Genomic DNA, 20,964 nt, shown 5'->3' with positions numbered 1-20,964 from the left:
AGTAGTGAGCCCACATTTTCCCTGCTTCTCCTTTTGTTCCTGATGTATCTGAAGAAGTCCTCTTTCTGTCCTTGGCATCCCTTGCCAGATTAAATTCCAAACGGGCCTTGGCCTTCTTCATCACACCCCTGCGTACTCAGGCAATGTTTCTATATTCTTTCCAAGTGGCCTGACCCTGCTTCCACCTTCTGTGGACTTCCTTCTGTTGTTTGAGTTTTGCCAGGTGCTCCTTGTTCATCCATACAGGTCTCCTACACTGTTGACTTGACTTCCTGCTCATTGGGATGCACTGCTCTTGAGCCTGAAGAAAGTGATCCTTGAATATTAACCATCTTTCTCAGACCTCTCTTCCTTCTATGGCCCTCTCTCATGGGATTCTTCCAAGAAGGTCCCTGAAGAGGGTAAAGTTAGCTCTCCTGAAGTCCAGGGTTGTGATCCTGCTCTTTGCCCTGTTTCTTCCTTATAGGATCCTCAACTCTACCATCTCATGGTCACTGCAGCCAAGGCTGCCCCCAGCCTTCATATCTCCAACCAGCCCTTCCTTGTTTGTTACTACAAGGTCCAGCAGCACATCTGTCCCTGTTGGCTCCTCCATCACCTGTGTCAGAAAGTTATCATCAGTGCTCTCCAGAAACTTCCCGGAGTGCTTGTGCCTTGCTGCGTTGTTCGTTCAGCAGATATCAGGGTGGTTAAATACCAAAAGATTGCATGAAGCTACTAGTTTTATCAGGGGATTCAATTCATCCCACCTCCCGCTCCCTAGGCCAGTACTTCCTGGAATATTGTGGAGATCAAAAAAACTGGAAGTATAGGGGACATTAGGTCTTGAGAGTACTACTGTCTTCTTTCTAATTCAGTAGAAAGATTTCTCACTTAGACAAACTAATCTGAATGCTTAGTCAGGGATGAAGGTAATTAAACAGGAAATGCCTTTTGATACTTGCTGTGATGGAGGTGTGTGAAAATTCACCTCTTCTCACAAATGCATTTTAATTTTTCTTAGTTTTAGCTGGACAATGTCCTTATTCATACAAGTGTCAACAGTCAAGAAAAGGGAGATTAATAATCATAAACAGACCTAATGGAGAAGTTATTCACTCCCTGCTTGTTCTGTACTATCTGGTATTTGTTTGCAGCCTGTGCAATTCAAAGGAAAAGAAAAATTCATTTTCAAGTCTTTGACAAAAAAAAAAAATCTGAAGATGGCTAATGCTTAGACCTTTGTTTACCTGTGGCATTGCTGCAGCTGAATATTTGCAGGTCTTCTCAATATATTCCCATGTTTTCATCCTCCACAGTAAAGAATCCTCAAGTTTACCACCCCTCTTAACTTCCTTAGTCCAGGATTGACTATTTTTCTGCTTGTGAAAATAAACATTTTCTTGCAAAATTTGAGCTACAATTTCAATTCTTCTAGATTTTTGCTGTTCTCTAAAAGCTCTGTAATAAAATATTAGAAACATTAAAGAAATCATGGCTGTATAGAGTGAAATTATCAGATTCCAGTTACTTTTGATCCTTTAAGCTAACTAGTAAGTCTTAAACCTTGGGTGCAGTAGTAATTTTTGGCAAGTTAGGGAATTCAGAGGCATTATATACAAAGTCATACTGTTTTGCTGACTAAATATACTGAATTACAGTGTTTTCAAAGATAAGGAGTTGATAAAGCGTATCAGTCATTACTGCTGAAAGTTGTTAAAGTTCCCTAACCTAGTTAGGTATTTAAAGGAAACTGTCTATCTGAAATCTAGTGGTTTTAACAAAAAGAGGAAGAACTGTTAAAAGAAGAGTTAAAAGATAAGGACGCAAGTACTGAGCTTGGGAGATACAAATTCAAAGCTACGTAATGCCAAAGTTTCCTGTGACACGCTGGGTAGATTAATCTCAGTTTTAATACCAGCACTTTACTACATAACTTTTTGGAACAAGTATTATCCACTGTAAAGATATCTTTTAATATAGTCATTCACCTCCTCAACTTATCCATATAAATGATTATTGACTATTAATGAGAGCAAAGATCTTTCTTATTGAAACACAGGCTACTGCATACTGAAGTACTTCAATGACCCACTGCAGCAGAAAAATGGGATTTTCTATACTATACATTTTGGGAAAAAATCATGATACTGAGAAGTTACAAAATATAGCAATGGTATACTGACTCCCAGTATTGGCAGTGCTATCTGCCGTAACTGTAACACCATCCCCCTTTCCTAAGGGAAGTTATTGTCTCTATAATTCTATTTATAGATTTAGTTTATACAATTAAATTACAGGCTTGAATGACTGAAGAGGAGGTTTTTTTAAAAATATAATTCAGAAATATATATTTGGGCTGAAAAATGCTCAGATAAAAACTTGCCTCTGATCTTATTACAGGGTAATCTTCCAGAGATGTTCTGTAAAAGCCCTAAGAAAGCTATCTAATATAGATAGTGTTCAGGAAACACATAATTACAGTTACTTCATGCATCCAACTTAGGTTCACTGAATCACCCTGCTGGAGCAGTCTATCTTCTCTGCACTGACCACAAAAGAACATGGGCTCCTAACTCTGGTTCCCTGAATAACATCTAAGCTAGAAGTTCAAGTTACTTAAAGCAGATTGCACAAATATCACACATACAGAATATAAGAATGATTAATTCCATTGAGATAGCATCACAGATGTTAAGTTTTTAGTCTGAGTAAGAGATCCAATATATTCCTGCATAAGCATCGCTAAGCAGCTGAGAGTTCCATATAGAAATGAATACTTACTGTTTCTCTTTTTCATACTCTAGCAGTCGTTTATGTAGAAAAAGTTCCTTGGCAACATTGCCTCCTTCTGCTAGGAGAGCCTCCCTCATTTTCATCTGTTTTTTTGCCTCAAAGGCCCTCCTTGTTTTTTTCCCTATCTGGAGAGCTCGGAGGTTTTCCTACAAAGTCACACAAACCACAGTTAAATATTTGATTTATTTGCAGAATATGGGTTTGGGTCCCTATCTATATAGAAATCCGTGATTGATTTCTCTGAACTGGAATTTACTGTTTTCAATATATACAGTAGTCAGTTAAGCTGCCAATAGACTCTGTGCACAGGAGATGCAGAGTATTACTTATTTGTAATATGCATTATTTTAAAGAACTATTCTACTAGAACAACTGGATCGCTCACAGAATAAACTCTACAAGTAGAAGTGCCAAAATCTGCCCTTACAAGTCTAATACTGTTTTTTCTGCAGTTAAATTCTCTCCGGTTTCAGAGATTTGGCCAATGGTAAGACAGAGCCACACAATTCTGCAATGAAAACTGAAATTACTTTCACTAAAACCTATCAGTCTACAGAGACAATTTCTTCACTCCTAGTCTAAGCTGCAGCAGCAGTACCCTGTTGGAAGTTATGCTGTTTTTCAGGGAAAGCACAGCTTGCATCCTTCTCTCCATATGCTCTTGAGTCTTCAGTTCTTCTTTTGCATTCTCCTCATGAATTCTGTAAGCAGAGTAAAATCTTTCATACTCACATCCTGGAAGCTTTTAGTATTAGAATGTTTAACCCAGCAAACAGTAATTGTCAGTGTCACCCCACATTCTTACTCTAAGTCTCTGTTTACTATTATACTGGGGTTGGGTAAAGTGGAACAGTTGGAAGAGTCTTCCATATACAGTACCACTCAAGTTACAAGTGCCAAGAACCTCCACTAGTTTGCTCAACAACATATTTTTTATATTTTGAATATGAAGAACTTTTGTTCCACATTATGACATATGTCTAGTTGCTAAAATAAAGTGCCTTCGGGTACTGCTCATATAACCAATATTTAAACAATTACAGTGAGCCTTACTTGTACCCCCACTAAAATAAACCCTAGAAACCCTAAGAATTAGTAATGCCAGTCTGAATCAAGTCTGAGAATATCCCAGTTAATTAACAGTAAACTAGAAAAAAAATAATAAATTTGTATATTTGATATATTATTCAGCAAGATAGATCAATTTGGCTGATTTTGTTTTACTTGATTATTGTAAGCTGGTATATGCTAAGGAAAAATGAAATATATAATACAGAAACACTGATTATTCTAATCACTTTTTCAATTAAGACAATCCTAATATACAGGTAAAAGTTATAAGTTTTCAGTTTCTTTAGTAACAAAATAATTTAACATCACAGTAATTAGATAAACATAAGCCTATGTAGAGAACGCTTGATTTCCCATTCACCATAACACAGCAGGAGCACAGAGAAATGCACTATGAACCAATTCTACTAAACAATAAGAAAGCTATTTTACCAAATTTTGGAAGGAATATAGAAAGGCAAAACGCAAGTTTCAAACTTAGAATTTAATTATACCACTTCAGTTAACAACATGTACAGTTACACTGTACATATTTTAAATTATGTATGTGAAAATGTTTCAAAACATTATTAATGCCTGTAAGCAGACAGAACTCTTTGCATCTCATCAAAAAGACAGTTGCTTCAGCTACAGGCAATCTGCAGACCATGTTAGGACACTAAGTCTGCACAGACTCAGAAAAGGAGATGTCAACTACTGAATTAGTCACACTACTCAGCAAAGCCAGTGGATTTTCTTGAAGGCCTTTTCTCAAGTCTTTTTGTGCTAGGACAGATTTGACCACTTCACAGTGCTGGCAGCATAGCTGAAGATTTCCAAGTGTAAGAGAGGATGAATCTAGCAGAAAAACAATTAGACTGAAGCATATTGTATCATATGCTATAGAATGCGTAATGACAGAAAAAAAGGAATTAATTATAACCTTGTCATGGTTTTTCTCAGGAAGTGGACTGCTTTTCCATGGTTCCTTTGGACATCTTCAAGCATTTCTTTACGCTTTTTTTCATATTCTTTCTGGGCTTCCTCTTCTCTTCTACGAAACACAGGCAGAGAGCTGCAGTAATGAAATCTTGATTCTAACACTGCTCTTCTGCTTGGAATCCATGATCTAAGGCCTACAAGGCACGGGGCTGTTATCAGTATGTCCTGAAAAGGGGACATTAGTCTGTTCTCTCTTCTCTGAGCGCTCATTTTCACAAGATCTACAGAAAATTGATGAACTGGAATCCTCTTGCCCTCCAGCAAATTTGGATGAACGTGATCATATGTTTAGAAGTTCCTGGGGCCAACAATGATGCAGACATATGCGGTTAGTCTGATCTAATAACCTTCATTGCCTTAGACAGAAAGCATACATATAGCTTCCATTTTTAACAAGCTTGTTTTCATAGGTCAGAAGTCTATTATCTACATAACTGCAGGAGGGCAGGCAATTCTCATTTTAATTTATTTCCTCAAAAATTTTCCAGAGTCAACAACTACTTCAAAAACAGAAAACCACTAATATGCTTTGAATTCACTAGTCTTCTCAACAACCAAAATAATGAATTAAGTAAAAATACTGCAGGCAAAGGAAGCAGAGTGAACAAGCGCTTACTTTTCTCTAGCCTGTTGATTTTGTTCTGCTTGCAGAGCAGCTATTTTTTCCCTCCAAATCCGCAATTCTGCTTGTTTTTCATATTGCATCTCCAGCTTCTCTTCATCTTTTTCAAGTTGCTTATGGAAGCTTCCAGATTTTCCCTGCTCAGCTTCTACTGTCCATACCTCATATCTTTAAAATAAAAGATGAGCTGTTTTCACTAACAGTCTGGCATTCTTTCATTTACTTAATATTATTGAGCAGGTAAGGCTCCACAGTGAAAATTAAAATCCAGCCACATTTTAAGATTTAAAACATTTTGAAAAATATCTCTGCTATTTACACAGGATTTGTACCTTTCATTCAAACTAATTCTCATATCTAATAGCATGTCTGATTTTAAAGACACTGAAAATATTTATGTTGATACTTTTCGTCTTTCTCAAATTCTTAATGTATTTTAAAAGTTTTTTCTGTTTTGGACAATAAAACTTTTTGACTTCTTTCTGAAACTGCAGTGCCAGGCCTTAGATTTTACTCTTCTGTTTTGCTGAAGGAACTTAGATATGATAGGGATACATATAAATAATTTAATACAGTTATCACTAATCACACAATAAGTGTGTCAAATAAACATTTTATAGCTATTATGCAACACTGCAGCAGAATGCACTGTATTCTAGTGAATCACTTGGATAAAAATGTCTATAAGCTCCTGAAGGTGTTCCCTTTCTGATGGGATGGCATTAGTACCGGCATTTATACCAGGACGGCATTTATACCTCCGGCATAAAAAATGTGAACAGGCTCGTCTGCTGCCTTCTGAAAAAGATAGTTTTATTCTGTCTCATATAAATGGATAATTTAGTATGTGTGGGGGGAGGAAAAAAACAGCTAAAAGTAGCAATATTAACGTAGCATAACAAAACATACAATTAAAACTTCTCCATAATTCTTAATTTAATATTTTCCCTCATGTAATTTAACTACTAAAACTTGTAAATTAGAAGTACTTATGCTTATTCAGTAATCAATATTATTTTCTATTTAAGATGAGACTTGTTCAGATCCACAGTTTGTACACAACTCCAAATAAATCAAAACTTCATTTATGTGTACAAAGCTAACTCAGGAGCTAAACCACAGCAACCAGTTTAATTTCCTAAACTGTGGCCTGTTCAGGCCAAAAATTGCTCTCAAGATCCCATGCTTTACAGAAAGCTCATGTGACCTTACATTACGTATTTTAGTACTTACATGCAACTTCTGTAGAGATTAATTTATGACCAGGAAGAACAAACATCCATTAAGCAGCTTATGAACAGAAAACTACAGTAAAGATCAGTTCTCACCACATTATCTCTCATTCCCTCACTTACACACTTTCTTTCAGTGTCAAAGCAATTTTTGACTCAAGACGCTTCTTATTCTCCAGTTCAGTGCACAGTTGCCTATGCACTGCCTGCGCATGGAACAGGGCTGCACTTACATTGAAGAGAAACAATTAGAAAGAAATTGGAACTAATTCATTTTAGAAAATTGGGAAGGGGAGGGGCACAAAAATCAACAACAAAAAAAGAAACAGCCCTGAGGCTGAGATTATGTTTCAGAATTCCACTTATATTTATTTGATGTCTCTTAGTTAATCTTCTAAATCTCCATTCTTCCCCCAAAAGCAGTTTTCTTTCAACTATTACACATTGATTGAAATAACAGAGAAGTATTTATTTCAAAAGCACTGACGACCAGTTTAAAGTGACTCTTCATTTCTCAGGCTGAGAAAATAGTATTATTAATGAAAATAAGTCTAGATAAATTGAGAGAACTTTGACTTATTTTACTTTTAAAATGGCACCATGGTTCTCCATGTACTTTGGCTACAGCGGCAGCTTAGGCAAAACATTTGTTTATTTTCCTTGGGCTTGTTTACCTGAGAAAACGAGTGCACAATACACTACAGGAGCCAGAGACATGAACTGACTATATTCAACATAATTCCCTTTCTGGAAATGAAAATTGGAAATGGATCTTCACCTGAATTATTACTTTACCTTGCTAATTTTTGGATTAGGCATCAATAATGTTAATGGCAGCTAGTATTTTCATTACCATTAAAACATTCTGTATTTGAGCTGCATAAGCCAGAAATTTGTTAACAGATCTTCTTATTAATTTGCTAAATGATGTTAATAGATGGTGAGAATTGCAATTTTTCTGCATACCTAGACATCATAATTGGACCTGTCATAAGTATAGAGACTTTTACAGTCCTTTTCCGTCTCTTAATTTTTTTTTAATCAAGATCACCTCTTTGAGATTCCAAAAGGAAGTACTGGCACTCACCACAGCAGTTCCATCAGTATTCGTTATTTTTGTTTAATCAACCATTCTACTTCGGCAGTTAATCTACCTTTATTATCCTATCATTTATTGGTATACTAGCTTGCTGGATCCTGGTACACAAGCCACCCACTTCGTTCTATTTAAACACATGTGAAGAGTACAGTAAATTGCCTCCCACTTTACAGCAAGTGTTTCAGAACAGCTCCTGTATGCAAAACTACTCCTGAAACACATGCATGCATTTCTCAACATAAAACAAAGAAACAAAAAAAGACACATAATTCCTGTTCATAACAGTTATCACAGCAGCAAATCTATGACTTCTAAAATTACCATAGCAGACTTCAATATCAGCTGATCATGCTGAATAGAAGTGATTAAGCAACTGATAAACAGAAACATAATTGACAGTAGTGGGCTAGGCTGAGCTAATGACCTGCTGTTTTTAGACGTTCTTTAAAACACATGCCCATTTCCCATCCATTTCTAAGTTTCCACCTCTTTCTGCATTCTTATTTACCCAACAGAATATCACCTCTAGACCAGAAAGCATAGAGATAATTATTCCCAAGCTAATGGACTGTTACTCTTCATTTCAAGAGGAGAAATGATTGCTGACTAAACCACCTGGAAAGCAATTGCAATATTAGCATTGCACCAACATGGGAATGAACGTAGTGCTCTACTTACCAGCTAAAAGCACATACCCTTGTGCCAAAATAGCCCTCCAAACTAATGCAGTTTTACCTCTCATCCCAAGAATGGCATTGGCTTTCATCACTGACCTATTAACATCTTGAAAATGTGTTTAAAAATCCTATCAGCTATGTTCAGGAACACGAAGAGGTGAAAACAACAAAGTTTCTCATTAACTACACACACATAAACATAGAGGATGCCAGTGATCTCTGATGACCAGAAATACTCTCTACCTACATATTGCCAGCATCCCTCTCTGTTTCAGTGTGCGTATATACTCCAGCTGCTTTGCTAGCATTTTGATCTGGCACGTGGCAGGTACCGAGCTTGTCTTTGAAACAAGCAAACAGCTTGCTTACATTTTGTGAGTTCTCTACTCCTTCCATAAAACTCTTCCCTTTCAGGGTAAAATTTACAGCTGGTATTCCCTCAACTCTCTTCCCCCCTCAACTTTCTCTTTTAAGATTCTAGTATGAGGTTCCTCAGAAGCAACTGTTAACGTCAAAGTATTTTCTCCAAGAAAATAGAAAAATATCATAATAGTTTATTCTGACTTCACCCAGAGTTCTGATATTATATAACATGACGACAGCATTAATATCTTTTTCATTAGTCTTCAGATATATTTGCAACTAATGAAAGTATTTTTGGCCTTGACACAGCAGAACACTCATAGCAGATGCTTACCTTAAAGTATGTTAATAACTTCTATCACAGTTAAGAGCACTTTTACCATGATTTTTCCACTTGATGGTTCCAACTGACTGTTGGGCCAGCAGGCATATGCGCAGACATAACTGAAAGGAATTAGTAGCTAATTCTCCCAGACCAAACACCTCTTCTTTAACATTTACTATCATTAGGGTTTCATTTTTTCAGATGTTTAATTCATTTATACCCTCTATTCCTTTTAATTAGTAAAAAGGTTTTGAAATTTGAGTACATTCCCATGAACAAGGGTTTTTGTCAGATAGCTTTCTTAAAAATTATATAAACAGGTACAGTACCCCAATATTTGATGGTGCATTTATGCTGATGGCTTACATATGCTTAAACACTAACCTGTTTTTTTGTACCGCATGTTCCTTTTCTTTGGCTATGTCATTCAGCTGTTTTAGGTTCCCGCATTGGGTTAATATATGAATTCTATCTGCGTACTTCATATTCTGAACATTATCAATGTTGTCCAAATACTGTTCCAAGTTTTCCCTTTGAATTGAAACATAATTAATACTGAAAACAGGACTGAGAAATTTAGAAGATACGCAAAGTCCATACATTGCACTTGTGGGTTGTTTCATTCTTTTTCTAGCAATACTGTAACAAATACGGTGACCCTAAATAAGAAAAAACACCAAGACAGTAATTTGTATAAAAGTACACTTAAGTCAAGATGATCAGACTTGGATATCTAATGTTGAGCACCTATACCCATGTTTAGGGCATTAAGGATATTTCTTTGTTTTGAACTACCTGTGGCTCCTCTTGCTAATAGCCAGGGTTTGCAAATTCTAGTTTTCCTGAACAACAGTTTCAGACTTTAAAGGGAATACTCTGAAGTAGTTTAAAACACTTTATACACAGCTGATCAAATAGTTTGTGGGGCAAGTTAATCTCTTGTCATTCTAGTCTATTTAAATAGACTAGAAAAGAATAAGCCTGAATTTTTAAATCATTTTGGTGTATTTTGAGTTTTTCTGTTGATAACAGAGACACTGTCAACATTTACTGGCAGTAGGCATACGTGTCATGCAACTTCCCACACACATAAACTAATAACTTTGCTTTGTTTTTTCATCACTCCTTGTATCCCTATGCCAGGTAAATCCAGGGCAGAGGTAAACAATCTTGTCACAGTAGGCAGAACCTGGCTTTGATCTCTGCAAAGTCAGCAGCAACCACTTAAGACCACATTCAACCCTGCAAACTCCTTTTCATGTGTGACCTTTGTTACATGTAAGGTCACATGTATTTCTCCTGGAATAGATCCGCTGTACCACCTATCTGTGAAAACAAAGTAGTACTGAACTATCACTACAGTGGTTCTGTGCTAACTGACTTTACATGGTGGTATTAAACTCTTCAAAAATTGCAGTCCAGCAGTGATACTCCTTAACAGACCAACTTCTCTTTTTCAAAAACTCCCCATGTTCTACAAGTAGAGGGACATGAACACAACACAAAGTAGTGCTACAAAGAGCAGGCTGATTTTAGAAGCAGTACAAATATGTTAGTGCAGCACTACCCCGGCTAATAAAGTCTTTCAAGGAAAGCTAATTAGCTCATGTTAATCTAGTACAAACATTGCGTTATGTGCACACACCTTCAATGGCTTCAGATTAAAGAGGGCCCAGAGTCTATCTTTATCTTATTATGATGTAAGTCATTATTTTAACAATGGTAACTGATTTTGTTTATTTTTAACGGAAAGGCCATACATCTCAATGATGAATTTGCCAACCCCCCCGCCCAATGGATAGCTGAATTAACCAAACCTTATCTTTAAAAATGTAAATTAACACTATAGAAGAAATTACTGTTAGAACTGATAACAAATTAAGTTATTTACATGCTAGAATCAGACTCATCTCCAGCTCCTTTAGAAGGGTCCTTGTTTCCCATCTTGCCACCATCACCTGACTCTTCAAGTTTGTGTTCTAATAGAAATTAAAGCAAGACAACAGCTTAATAAAGACAGCTTGGGCATGAAAATGCAAAGCCCTTGTATACTTCCTGTCAAGTCAGAACATGAGGATAATCAAAAACGCCATTTTAAAAGCTTTACTGCTGTGTATATTGAAAAATGTGATGTCACAAAACACACAGAACTGCAACTGTACACCTGCAAACCAAAACAGGAATATGTACTCTGCCTTCCCTATAGAGTTGTCACCAACGATGACTCCACCAATGCACAAGAAAAAAAGAAAGAAAAAAGGAGGTTAGTACTAGCCAAATGCAATGTAAGGTGCATAGCATGGTTCATTGACTGGTTTTGGTGGACAGTCTACTCAAGTCTTGTTAATCTTATACTCGTTTATCCTGCTCTACATACATCTATGTATTTTTTTCATTCCTCAGACTTACTGCAATAGAGTCCATTTTTATTAAACATATTGGGATCACCAAAATGACAATGAAAAATAGCCTAAACTTTTGATTTAACAGTCAGTAGTCAGCACTACACCACACGCAGAAACAGTAATTTGTAATATGGTAGTTATGTTGTCTCACATAACCTATTTCAGTATAACTTTTTGATACAATTAGAGAATTTTGGATACAATTAGAGAAATCAGTTGCCTATCAACAGATATCAGTTGTCATTTACAATGCCTAAGGCATGCAGCAACTTGAGAGTTAGATCTATGGAAGAATATGCCTTTCTGGAGCTAGACAGGAGACTAAAGCACCTCAAGTGGCACTAGGTGCTAATGTACAACCAACTGAATCAAGTCCACACAGTCAAATATTGATTTTTATCATTAGTAACTCTGAAATTAAAAAGCCTTACAGAAGTAGAAAGTATGGAATTCACTGCTACAGAAGTAATGGGTTAAATTTGGATGAATTACACCTGTGACAGTATAACTGTAGAGAAAACTTTACTCAAATCATTGCATTTACTCAGAGTTATCATTCTACCCTAAAACTGTACTGTTCCCATCTACTAAGTCAGTAGAACTGTTAAAGATAGCTTTCTGTAAGTTACCAAAATGATTCATAATCTTCACCTTCCTGGTGGTCTTTCATATTAGAGAACTGACTGGCTCTGTCTTCTTTTTCTTCCTGTTCCAGAAATGGTAAAAGAGTTTTCTGCTCTTCTTCACCACTATCACTGAACTTAGCATCTTCCATATCGATGGTTCTTTTAAAACAATCAAGCTACCAAAGAGAAGAGTGCATGTTTTACATAAAGCAAAAGTGCTGACTATAGTTTGAGATGCAGTAAATATTTATTAAATGCTATTACTCCATGCGAGATAACTGGATACAATCACGCGCCTTTATACTACTCACACATTTGGACTATTAGTCCAAATTTAATTAGTCCATTTAATTAGTCTCTGATGGAAAATAAAAGACACTTCCAAAGAATTTTGTTATAATAATCAGTTCTGTAACAAAACCACTCTTCCAAATGTGTTTTATCCACTTGGACAACCACTTTACCCAAAATAGTTAGGGAATGACTCAACAGACACTGTTGACTCTCGCTTCTTATGCGGTTCCCCCTTGTTAAATTCTTCTCAAATGTTGATGCAATTTACCAGAATTCAGTAAATGCTGTGTGTCATCTAGAATGACTTATTACCACATGGCTGATCATTTCATCAAGATCTTACTCATATAGAGACATACATATGATTAATTTTACACCCAGAGCAAGGCCACTGACTCCTGTCTTTATGTAAATCCTTCTGCAGAACTCAGATAAACACAAACTAGAAGAGAGTATCTATTTCTCTGAGTTAAGGAATAGAAGGGGTATGCTACAGAATTTAAAGTATGGGATAGGCTGGAACAGAAGTGATAAAAGCCACCTTAAAGCCAAAACAGAATTCTTACACAGGGTTATGGTCAATTTAAAACTACCCTGCTAGTTAAAGGTTAGAACTACCCTGCTAGTTAAAGGTTAGAACTACCCTGCTAGTTAAAGGTTAGAACTACCCTGCTAGTTAAAGGTTAGAACAGACAACATGCCTTGAAACATGCCATGAAACAATTTGGGCTACGTAAGACAAAGGAAGAACATCTTTAGCAGCTATTCCGGGTAAATATGGGTTCATACACACACAACTCACAGTCGGTACTCAGGATTCTCAAAGGTATTTAGGCACTTGGTATGCAGGCAGTTAGGTAAATACATATCTCTGAAGATCTGGGTCCAGATCAATAGCCATTCATGCTGGAATATATACAGTCCAGCAAGACATGGAGTCTCCTTTCCCCAAGATTCCTCAGAGCTCTTCTTTATCTTATAGCCTGAAAGTCTAGCAGCCTGTCCAAGCTGCATATTTAGATGAACAGAAAGTGTATTTTCCAAAGAAACGCAATTATACGTTTAGAAATAATACTAAGTGGCCAAAAAGGCAGTGGAAAAATTCTTAGTAGCTTTGAGTGCTGAATTGGGAGCTTATTTAGCAGCTACAAGGTGTTATTTCAAACAGTTTCAGAAACTGAAATGAAAGAGTATTTAATAGGAAATGACACGGGGAAAGAAGTTTGGAAACAATATCTACACTGCTTTATTTTACAATCAAAAAAACAATCTGCAATTTTTGGATTCTGTGTAGGAATGGTAATGAAAACTTCTCTACTCACTTACTCATGACCCAGAGTCATTGTCACCTGTTTTCTTTTGGAGAGGAAAACAAACAAACAACATCCACCACCAACAAAAACACACACTGCCTAGAAACTATTCTCTTGCAAAACAAAGCCTTGGGTTACCCAGACCAGAAGTTTCCTGCAACATTTATGTTACCCAGAAATCTTTTCTGACACCATGAAGAATTTCCTCCAAAATCTTCACTCTTTGTGAGTACTGCTATAAGAACTACATACATAACATATATTGAATTTCAGCAATGCCTAAGAAATAGGAGCAAACAAAATAACTAATGACTTGCACTTTTACATGACTATTTCAGATGTAGAAGTGTGAGAATTATTTGCCAAGAGCCTGCTTTTCTGCAGCACTTGAGAGATGACTGCTTTCAGTAGTCAGAGAATTACAAAGTCTAAAGGCTACAGAAGCAAATCTGTTTTTAAAAAGTATGTTTTCAGCTTTTAATAATGCATTAACTGTTTCTCTAAGAGGATGAAGTCACCACTAATCTTGACCAGCAGGTGAAGACTGCATCACTTGATGACATGAGGTAATAAATCCAGCAGAACGTTTAAACTCTGACAAAAAACAACACAAAAGTACATCAAGCTGTCAGTGCAGCAGTAATAGCTTGAATACCTTCTGATAAGCCATTGTCTTGTCAAGAGATGGAACCCAAATTTAAATGCAATATAGCTTTGGCTAAATTAGGCCAAATCTACCACATGATTTGGGGCCTTCTGTAAGAAAAGAATCACAAGTCAGACAGTGAAAGGCACATAGCTTCCAAAATTCATCATGCTACAGAACACACATGCTGCATCTGAACATTATGTTGTCAAAACATTATCATGACATTGGATTCACGTCGTATCCCAGCAACACCACAAACAACAACAAGGTACAGGGCACATTTGTACAGCCTCCCTCTAACTGCTGTAAATCCGCCCCAGAGCCAGCAATGGAACTGCAACAAAGCCTCCCACACCAGAGCACGCCTCCGGTAACAGCCGCGCAAGGGTCAGCCCACGGGGTGAGCCAAGGCCGCACGCGGGGGGCACCCCAGCCGACCCGCGGCGTCCTCTATGCCCCCCTCCTCCGGCGACGGCAACGGCTCACAGCGCTCTACGGCACAGCACGGGCCGGCCCGGCCCGGCCGCCCGCGCGGGGCCGGGGCCGGCTCGCCCCACCGAAACGGCGTGATGCCGCCAGGGGGGCCACGGCGTTCCCCAACCGCGGAGGCCGGGCAGCACCTCCGCGTCCCGGCAGGGCAGGGCTGCGAAACAGCTCGCCGGGAAGGAGCGCGCCATTCCCGCAACCCCCTCCCATCTTCCAGCACGCGGGGAAGGGCTGGCCTGGGCTCGGCTCGGCTCGGTTCGGCCCACGGCCTTGCCGCTGCCGCCTACCTCCAGGGCGGCAGCCGGCGTCCGTTGGAGCCGCTGCCACGGCAACGGAGCGAACCACGGCTAGCGCGAGGCAGGGGAGCCGGGGGCGGGTACTCCCCGCTGCGGGCCGTCTCCTGCCCGAGGCATGGCTCGGCAGCCGGCTGCGTGCACCGCCGAACCTCCTGCAGCAGCTAAAGGAGCGAGGGAAGGAGCCCTGCGCTTCTGCGGCTCACCGTGTTCCCCCCGGCCCGCGGGGTGGTCCGTGCCGGCGCGCTCGGGAGGGAGGTGCCGCGGGCTTCCGCCACACCTTACGGGGACGGAGGGCTGCGTGCGTGCAGTGCCCTACATTGACAAATACCAAATAAATTTACCATGAGCGAGTTCCCAGTTCTAAATTTGCACTCTTATAAACAACCCGGAGTTGGGAGATGTAGGCCAGGTATTTATAGGTTTATTCAGGCCGATGAATTAACACAGATTTGAATCAGCTGAGCAGTTGATCGAGTTGTTCTCTAGCTTGACAATTATTTTATTTTTAGTAGTGTAGGTTAAAACGTGAGCTCCTATGAAACACCAGCTCTTTCTATTTTTCATTGACAATTTTTTAAGATAAAGTTTTGTGAGCTTTTAACACTGTTTCTAATACTTGTGTGTGTGTACTTACAAAATGAAAACTGATACTTTTTAAAATACAATGGCATTAATACTTTAATTGAACTACGGTGGATAGTTACACCAAGGAGAGTGCTCATGCCATCTGTGATAGCCTACATTAGGCTTCTTACACAAGTGATTTCAGTTACCTGAAATCTAAGAGAATCAGATTTTCAGAGAGGTTCTTGGTATCTCTGTTTCTCATATTGTACTATACTTACAATTTTGTTCTTTGATTCTCACATATGCAGAATGGCCACAACAGAGAATGTGAATATTCTCATTAATATCCCTTTTATTACAAAATACGTAAAACCATAAGTCTTGTGGAAACTAATGCAAAACGATGTCTGAAACGTGCATGGTCTTTTGCCTTATCAGCACATAACATAGACAGCTCATTGCTGCATAACTCTTATTCCAAAACCTATATGATTATTACATTTACTTCTGAATTTGGACTTGCTTGTGCATGGTATTACTGTTCTGTGGGTCTTGCATGAACACAGATTACATTCTTGCTGTCTTTTTTATCCATTCATGTATGTATTAGTTTCAGCTATGTTATTTATTCCACATATACACTTACAAGTTTTAAGCCACTTGATGGCATTACATTGAAAAAAACCTTTTAGTGTTATATTTAGAAAAAAACATTACATTTAGAAAAAAACCTTCACACAACTTTCTGCAATGAAGAAGTCATAGAGATTTGTGTTTGTAGATAGAGATTTGTGTTTGTAGTACACTTATTTTCGAATACTGAAGAATTCAGAGTTCCAATCCAGGCTATCTTAACTGCCTTTTCAGAAATAAGCATGTACAAGTCTGACAATAGTATTTCACCATTAGTGGCTAATTAAAAACTATCGCAGCAAAAATTGTGTACTGATCATGCTGCCCATTAGCAATGTTCCACATTCTGAATCCTTCCTCTAGCTTCAGCATAAAGGCCAGACTTTGAGGGGCTTCCTCGTAACACTTTAATAATAGTTACAAGTATGCACAAAATCATTAAATGAAAAAGTCTTTAGATGATATTCTAGTCATTCGTAGATGTCACTATTCTAGATCTTATAGGCACTGACCAAAGTCATGCGTCTCTAAGGTACTGGGTAACCAAGTGAGCATGTATAAATTGAAAACCTGCTATTTTCTTAGTGTGGAGTTAAATTTAGAAACATTTAAGTAAAGTTGCTTTAGCACCAACTGCTGTTCAGTTTGAAACTTACTAGAACCAGACAATTCAGTTTGCTATATGATTACATATTGTGCTTCTTCTGGCAGTTGGTATTTCTTTTCTGAACGTTTCCAAGGTGACAGTAGCTCATATATGGAGATTACTAGCTTTTAGGAAGCAAGAAATGCCAATAACAGAATCTTAATTTTTACAGTGTGGTTCATGTCAGATTCCAAAAAAAGAAAAAAAGAAAAAACCTTCTCTTTCCCTATGCTATAAGATGGATCAATATTTGACTGTAAACAGTGACAAAACGTTGATAAGTGTCTTATCAATGAGTCATTCCTAGAGATGTAGTGAGAACAGAATGAAAAGAGAATTTGCTATCAGAGCACTCCAAGGTGGCATGAGCAGAGATGAGCTTGGATGAGGTTGCACCGTTGAGAGCAACGTATCTGGAATAAGACAATCATCTCCACTCCTGGAACTAGCCCTGACTCTGGGGCAAAGTAGCGAATTTCATCCCAAATCTATTGCACAGAGAAGAGGAAAAGAGGGGGATGTTTCTAGATGCACCGCACTTCATGATTATCAAAAAATATGTGCAGAATGAAGGAGGAACTAGATGTTCTGCAGAACATTTAGAAACAGAAAAAAATGAGATTTCTCACCCAAGCTTTTAAGTGAAAGGAACAGTAGTATAGAGGCTATACTGATATTTAAGTGTAGACACTTGTGTTAGGACCACAGGAGATTGACACAGTACAAGGAATCATTTTTGTACAACCTCTGAAATGAGCTAAATATTCCGATCATGTGACTGTGATTGATATTTCCAAACCTCATTTATAAAAATAGACATATGTGTGTAATTTATATATCTAGAGACATTTGGAGACGTTGCCACAACAGAGTCTTTCACGAGCTGTTTATGTGGAATCGTGGGAGACTGAAACTAATCTGTGCAGCACATTTTTGCTTCTAAAAATTGTATGTGACAATAAGACATGCTTACTTTGCTGACAGTAAAATTAGTTGCCATTTTTAGAAAATGATCTATTCAGAATATCAGATAATGCAGATGCAACTTTAAAATAAATTTAAATAATGTATTTTTGATATACTCTTGAAGTCTTTAGATAATAAAGGACTATGAAAACTTGCTATCTAGACAAAATTACCGAGCATATTTCTTCTAAATCCTACCTAAGTTTGTTCTCCGATAAATTACTTTTTAGTAGCAGTTAAAAAAGTATGGATCACTATGATCAGGAAAAAGTCACAACTGGTACATGTTCCAGAGGAAAAAATCTTGACTGCTTTTGAAATGTGGATTTCTGTTTTATAATTATAGTCAAATATTACTTCAAAGCTGTGACCTTTACTTACTACTTGAGAAATACTTAAAAAAAAATAGTACATGATTTAATAATTAATGTTATTTTACATAAACTAGGTTTCCTTGTAAAATTGTCCAGAAGTGGTCAGAGTCCCTCAAGATTAGATAAGACATACATGACATATATGGTCAGATGACACGAAAATACTGACCTAGGTATCTATAACACATTGGTCATTATTGGATAACTTTCCCAGATCTACTACATCTTTATATTACAACAGCAATCGGGAAGGTTTGTTCCAAACTGTATGACTCCAAACTGAAAACCTAGTTATGTCGGGGCATAGTTTAATCTCGTGCAGCCTCTGATGATCCATCTGAACGATAAATGCAAAGTCAGATCACAGCATGGATACTTTCATAATAGTGAAAATACCATAGTAGCTGCAGCCAGAGGGAATGAGAAGAGGTACTAATTTAGTGGAGTGACAAAAAGGCTTAAGAAACATTTAGACTCATCTTCTTGGCCTATCATAGTGATGATGAAAGACAAAGGGACTCTCCATACGTATTTTTCTCATTCAGGATGGCATTATCAATCCAAATCTATAGTATAAGGCCTTGATCATTCAAGATGATTTCAGCAAGTGGTAAACATTCTTATGCAACTCTGAGTGAATGGGACAGCAAATTTTTCCAAGGATAATCAGAACCCTGATAATATCCCTGAATTACCAGAGTTTGTCAGAAAGGTTATCAGTTAAAATCCTGAAGCCAAACACTTTCCTACCATAATTCCATTGAAGATTTTGTGATCAGTGACCTTACTGTTTTGGCTATAGAGCTGCTGAAAAAGGAACATAATGGTAGAAGGAGGACTAAGAAAGAGAACTAGCTCAAAAAATGTAGAGATAATATGTAGATGTTACTCTTCTGCTCCTTTTACAATATCACAACAACTGTCAGCAAAGAACATTTTAATGGTATCAAAGTGAACTAAGTGCTGAAAGTGTAGCTGGAGTAGAAACAGTTCTTTCAGTAATGATTCTTTTAGAGGAGTCCTACTGTATTTTTACTTGTTTTAATGGACAAATTTATAGCAGCCAACTATCCTTTTAGAGCATATGCTGCCACAATCTTCTTATATACGTCCATATATACATATAAAATACACTTACACACACACTCACTCATTCTAAATATATAAATTGCCTTGGCTGTTTTTTTGCTATTGTAAAAGATATAGCCTGAAAACATAGAACTGTATGTCCTTTTTCACTAGTATATTAGATGACAGCTGTCTAGCCAGAGAGAAACAGTAGCAAAGAATACTCAGAGCAGGTATATAGTTAACTGGAACAGCATCCTTAAGAGTAGGTAAAATATGAAAAAATGTCAATTGCAAATATCTTGAAAGATGTAAATCTGCTCTATTATACAGAGAGACAAAATCATTTTGTTTTATATCTCACCCTGTAAATTCCATTAAAAATCTTTTGGTTTCCTTCCTCCAGGAAAAACAGCTTTCATGGAATAATACAACTACTACCATGTAAATTTAACTCTTTCCTCCCAAGCATGCATTAGCTGCAGGCATGACCACTGAAATTTGCAAAGAAAGAAAAAGATCACACACACACACACACACACACACACAAAACCATAATTCTTACAGTCTCTTGACATATGCTTCTATATATATAGGTATGTTTGTGTATGCATTTTGTACAGATGCACATATATTCTCCTGAATCCCACAGGGCTGTTATTTTCCCCCCCTCCCTTAGTTGCCATTTAAAATTGGCATTAAATGATTAAAAGAAAAGAAAAGAAAAGAAAAGATAAACCAAACACTTTACCCCTTTACCCCCAGATGCATCCTCTCATTTGAGTAAAGTACCTGCACCTTCATTTTTGCTTTATGATACAGTCTCTTAAAAATGTAGCCTTCCCAGTGTTTTCTTTGTGGGTTGGTTTTAAAATCGTCATTCTAGACTGAACAGTACCAAAAAGCAGAGGAGAGAGCAGGAGAGAAGAAAAGAGCGAATATGGAGGAGAAAACCGAGTTTGACCTGCGAGTAAAGACGAAACCAAACTCCGGAATAGCCTTCTGGCCGGGTTTCCCTACTGACCCTTCTCCAATGAGTCCCGTTCCGTAAGAGCAAGCGGAGGTTCCAGAGAGTTTGCAAGACATGAAAGACGCAAACGTACACGGCGTTATTGAGTGTTAACGATTTCAGCCCCGGAGCAACCACGAGATGGATTATTGTAAACGCAGTTTCACAGCTCCACGCCTGCTGAAGTAACCCGAAGCGTTTCATTTTAGAAAAGCCCCTTAGGATTTGACAAGAGATGAGACAGAAGTTTACAAAACCTTGGATCTGCCGCCTTTACTTTTGTTCTGCCAGGCTGGGACAGCTTTTAGAAAGCAAAGGGATCGCAATTTCCCCTTTTCCCGCAGCAGTGTCCCCCCCGTTTACATTCCCTCTTCCTTTCGAAAGCTGCTCGAAGACGGGCTGCTGCTGCCGTTGCCCCGGAGTTGTGCAGCCCAGAATTGTGCAGGGAGGAATAAGGGGGGGGGGGAGGACTGGGGGAGGTGGCAGC

General features: G+C 37.9%; 1 protein-coding gene across 15 annotated transcripts in view; it reads right to left on the bottom strand.

The window, feature by feature from the left end:
- Positions 1-20,964, bottom strand: part of CFAP74 (cilia and flagella associated protein 74) — a 102,001-nt gene that overhangs the window by 46,101 nt on the left and 34,936 nt on the right. For 3 of the 15 annotated variants that reach the window (XM_068915952.1, XM_068915945.1, XM_068915951.1), the window contains exons 1-10: positions 15,206-15,260; positions 14,439-14,539; positions 12,202-12,352; positions 11,037-11,124; positions 9,530-9,676; positions 5,444-5,617; positions 4,769-4,900; positions 3,374-3,476; positions 2,764-2,921; positions 1,230-1,440 (exon numbers count right to left, since the gene is read on the bottom strand). In XM_068915952.1, the coding sequence (XP_068772053.1) occupies positions 1,230-1,440; positions 2,764-2,921; positions 3,374-3,476; positions 4,769-4,900; positions 5,444-5,617; positions 9,530-9,676; positions 11,037-11,124; positions 12,202-12,352; positions 14,439-14,453 (1,179 nt within the window). In that variant the 5' untranslated portion in view covers positions 14,454-14,539; positions 15,206-15,260. The other 12 variants (XM_068915947.1, XM_068915953.1, XM_068915961.1 and 9 more) reach the window with 10 other exon arrangements.

This window comes from Struthio camelus, chromosome 21, assembly GCF_040807025.1.
Source record: "Struthio camelus isolate bStrCam1 chromosome 21, bStrCam1.hap1, whole genome shotgun sequence".
Classification (NCBI taxonomy): Eukaryota; Metazoa; Chordata; class Aves; order Struthioniformes; family Struthionidae; genus Struthio; species Struthio camelus.
Note: the sequence above shows the minus strand (reverse complement) of the source record. Positions and strands in the feature narration are given on the sequence as shown.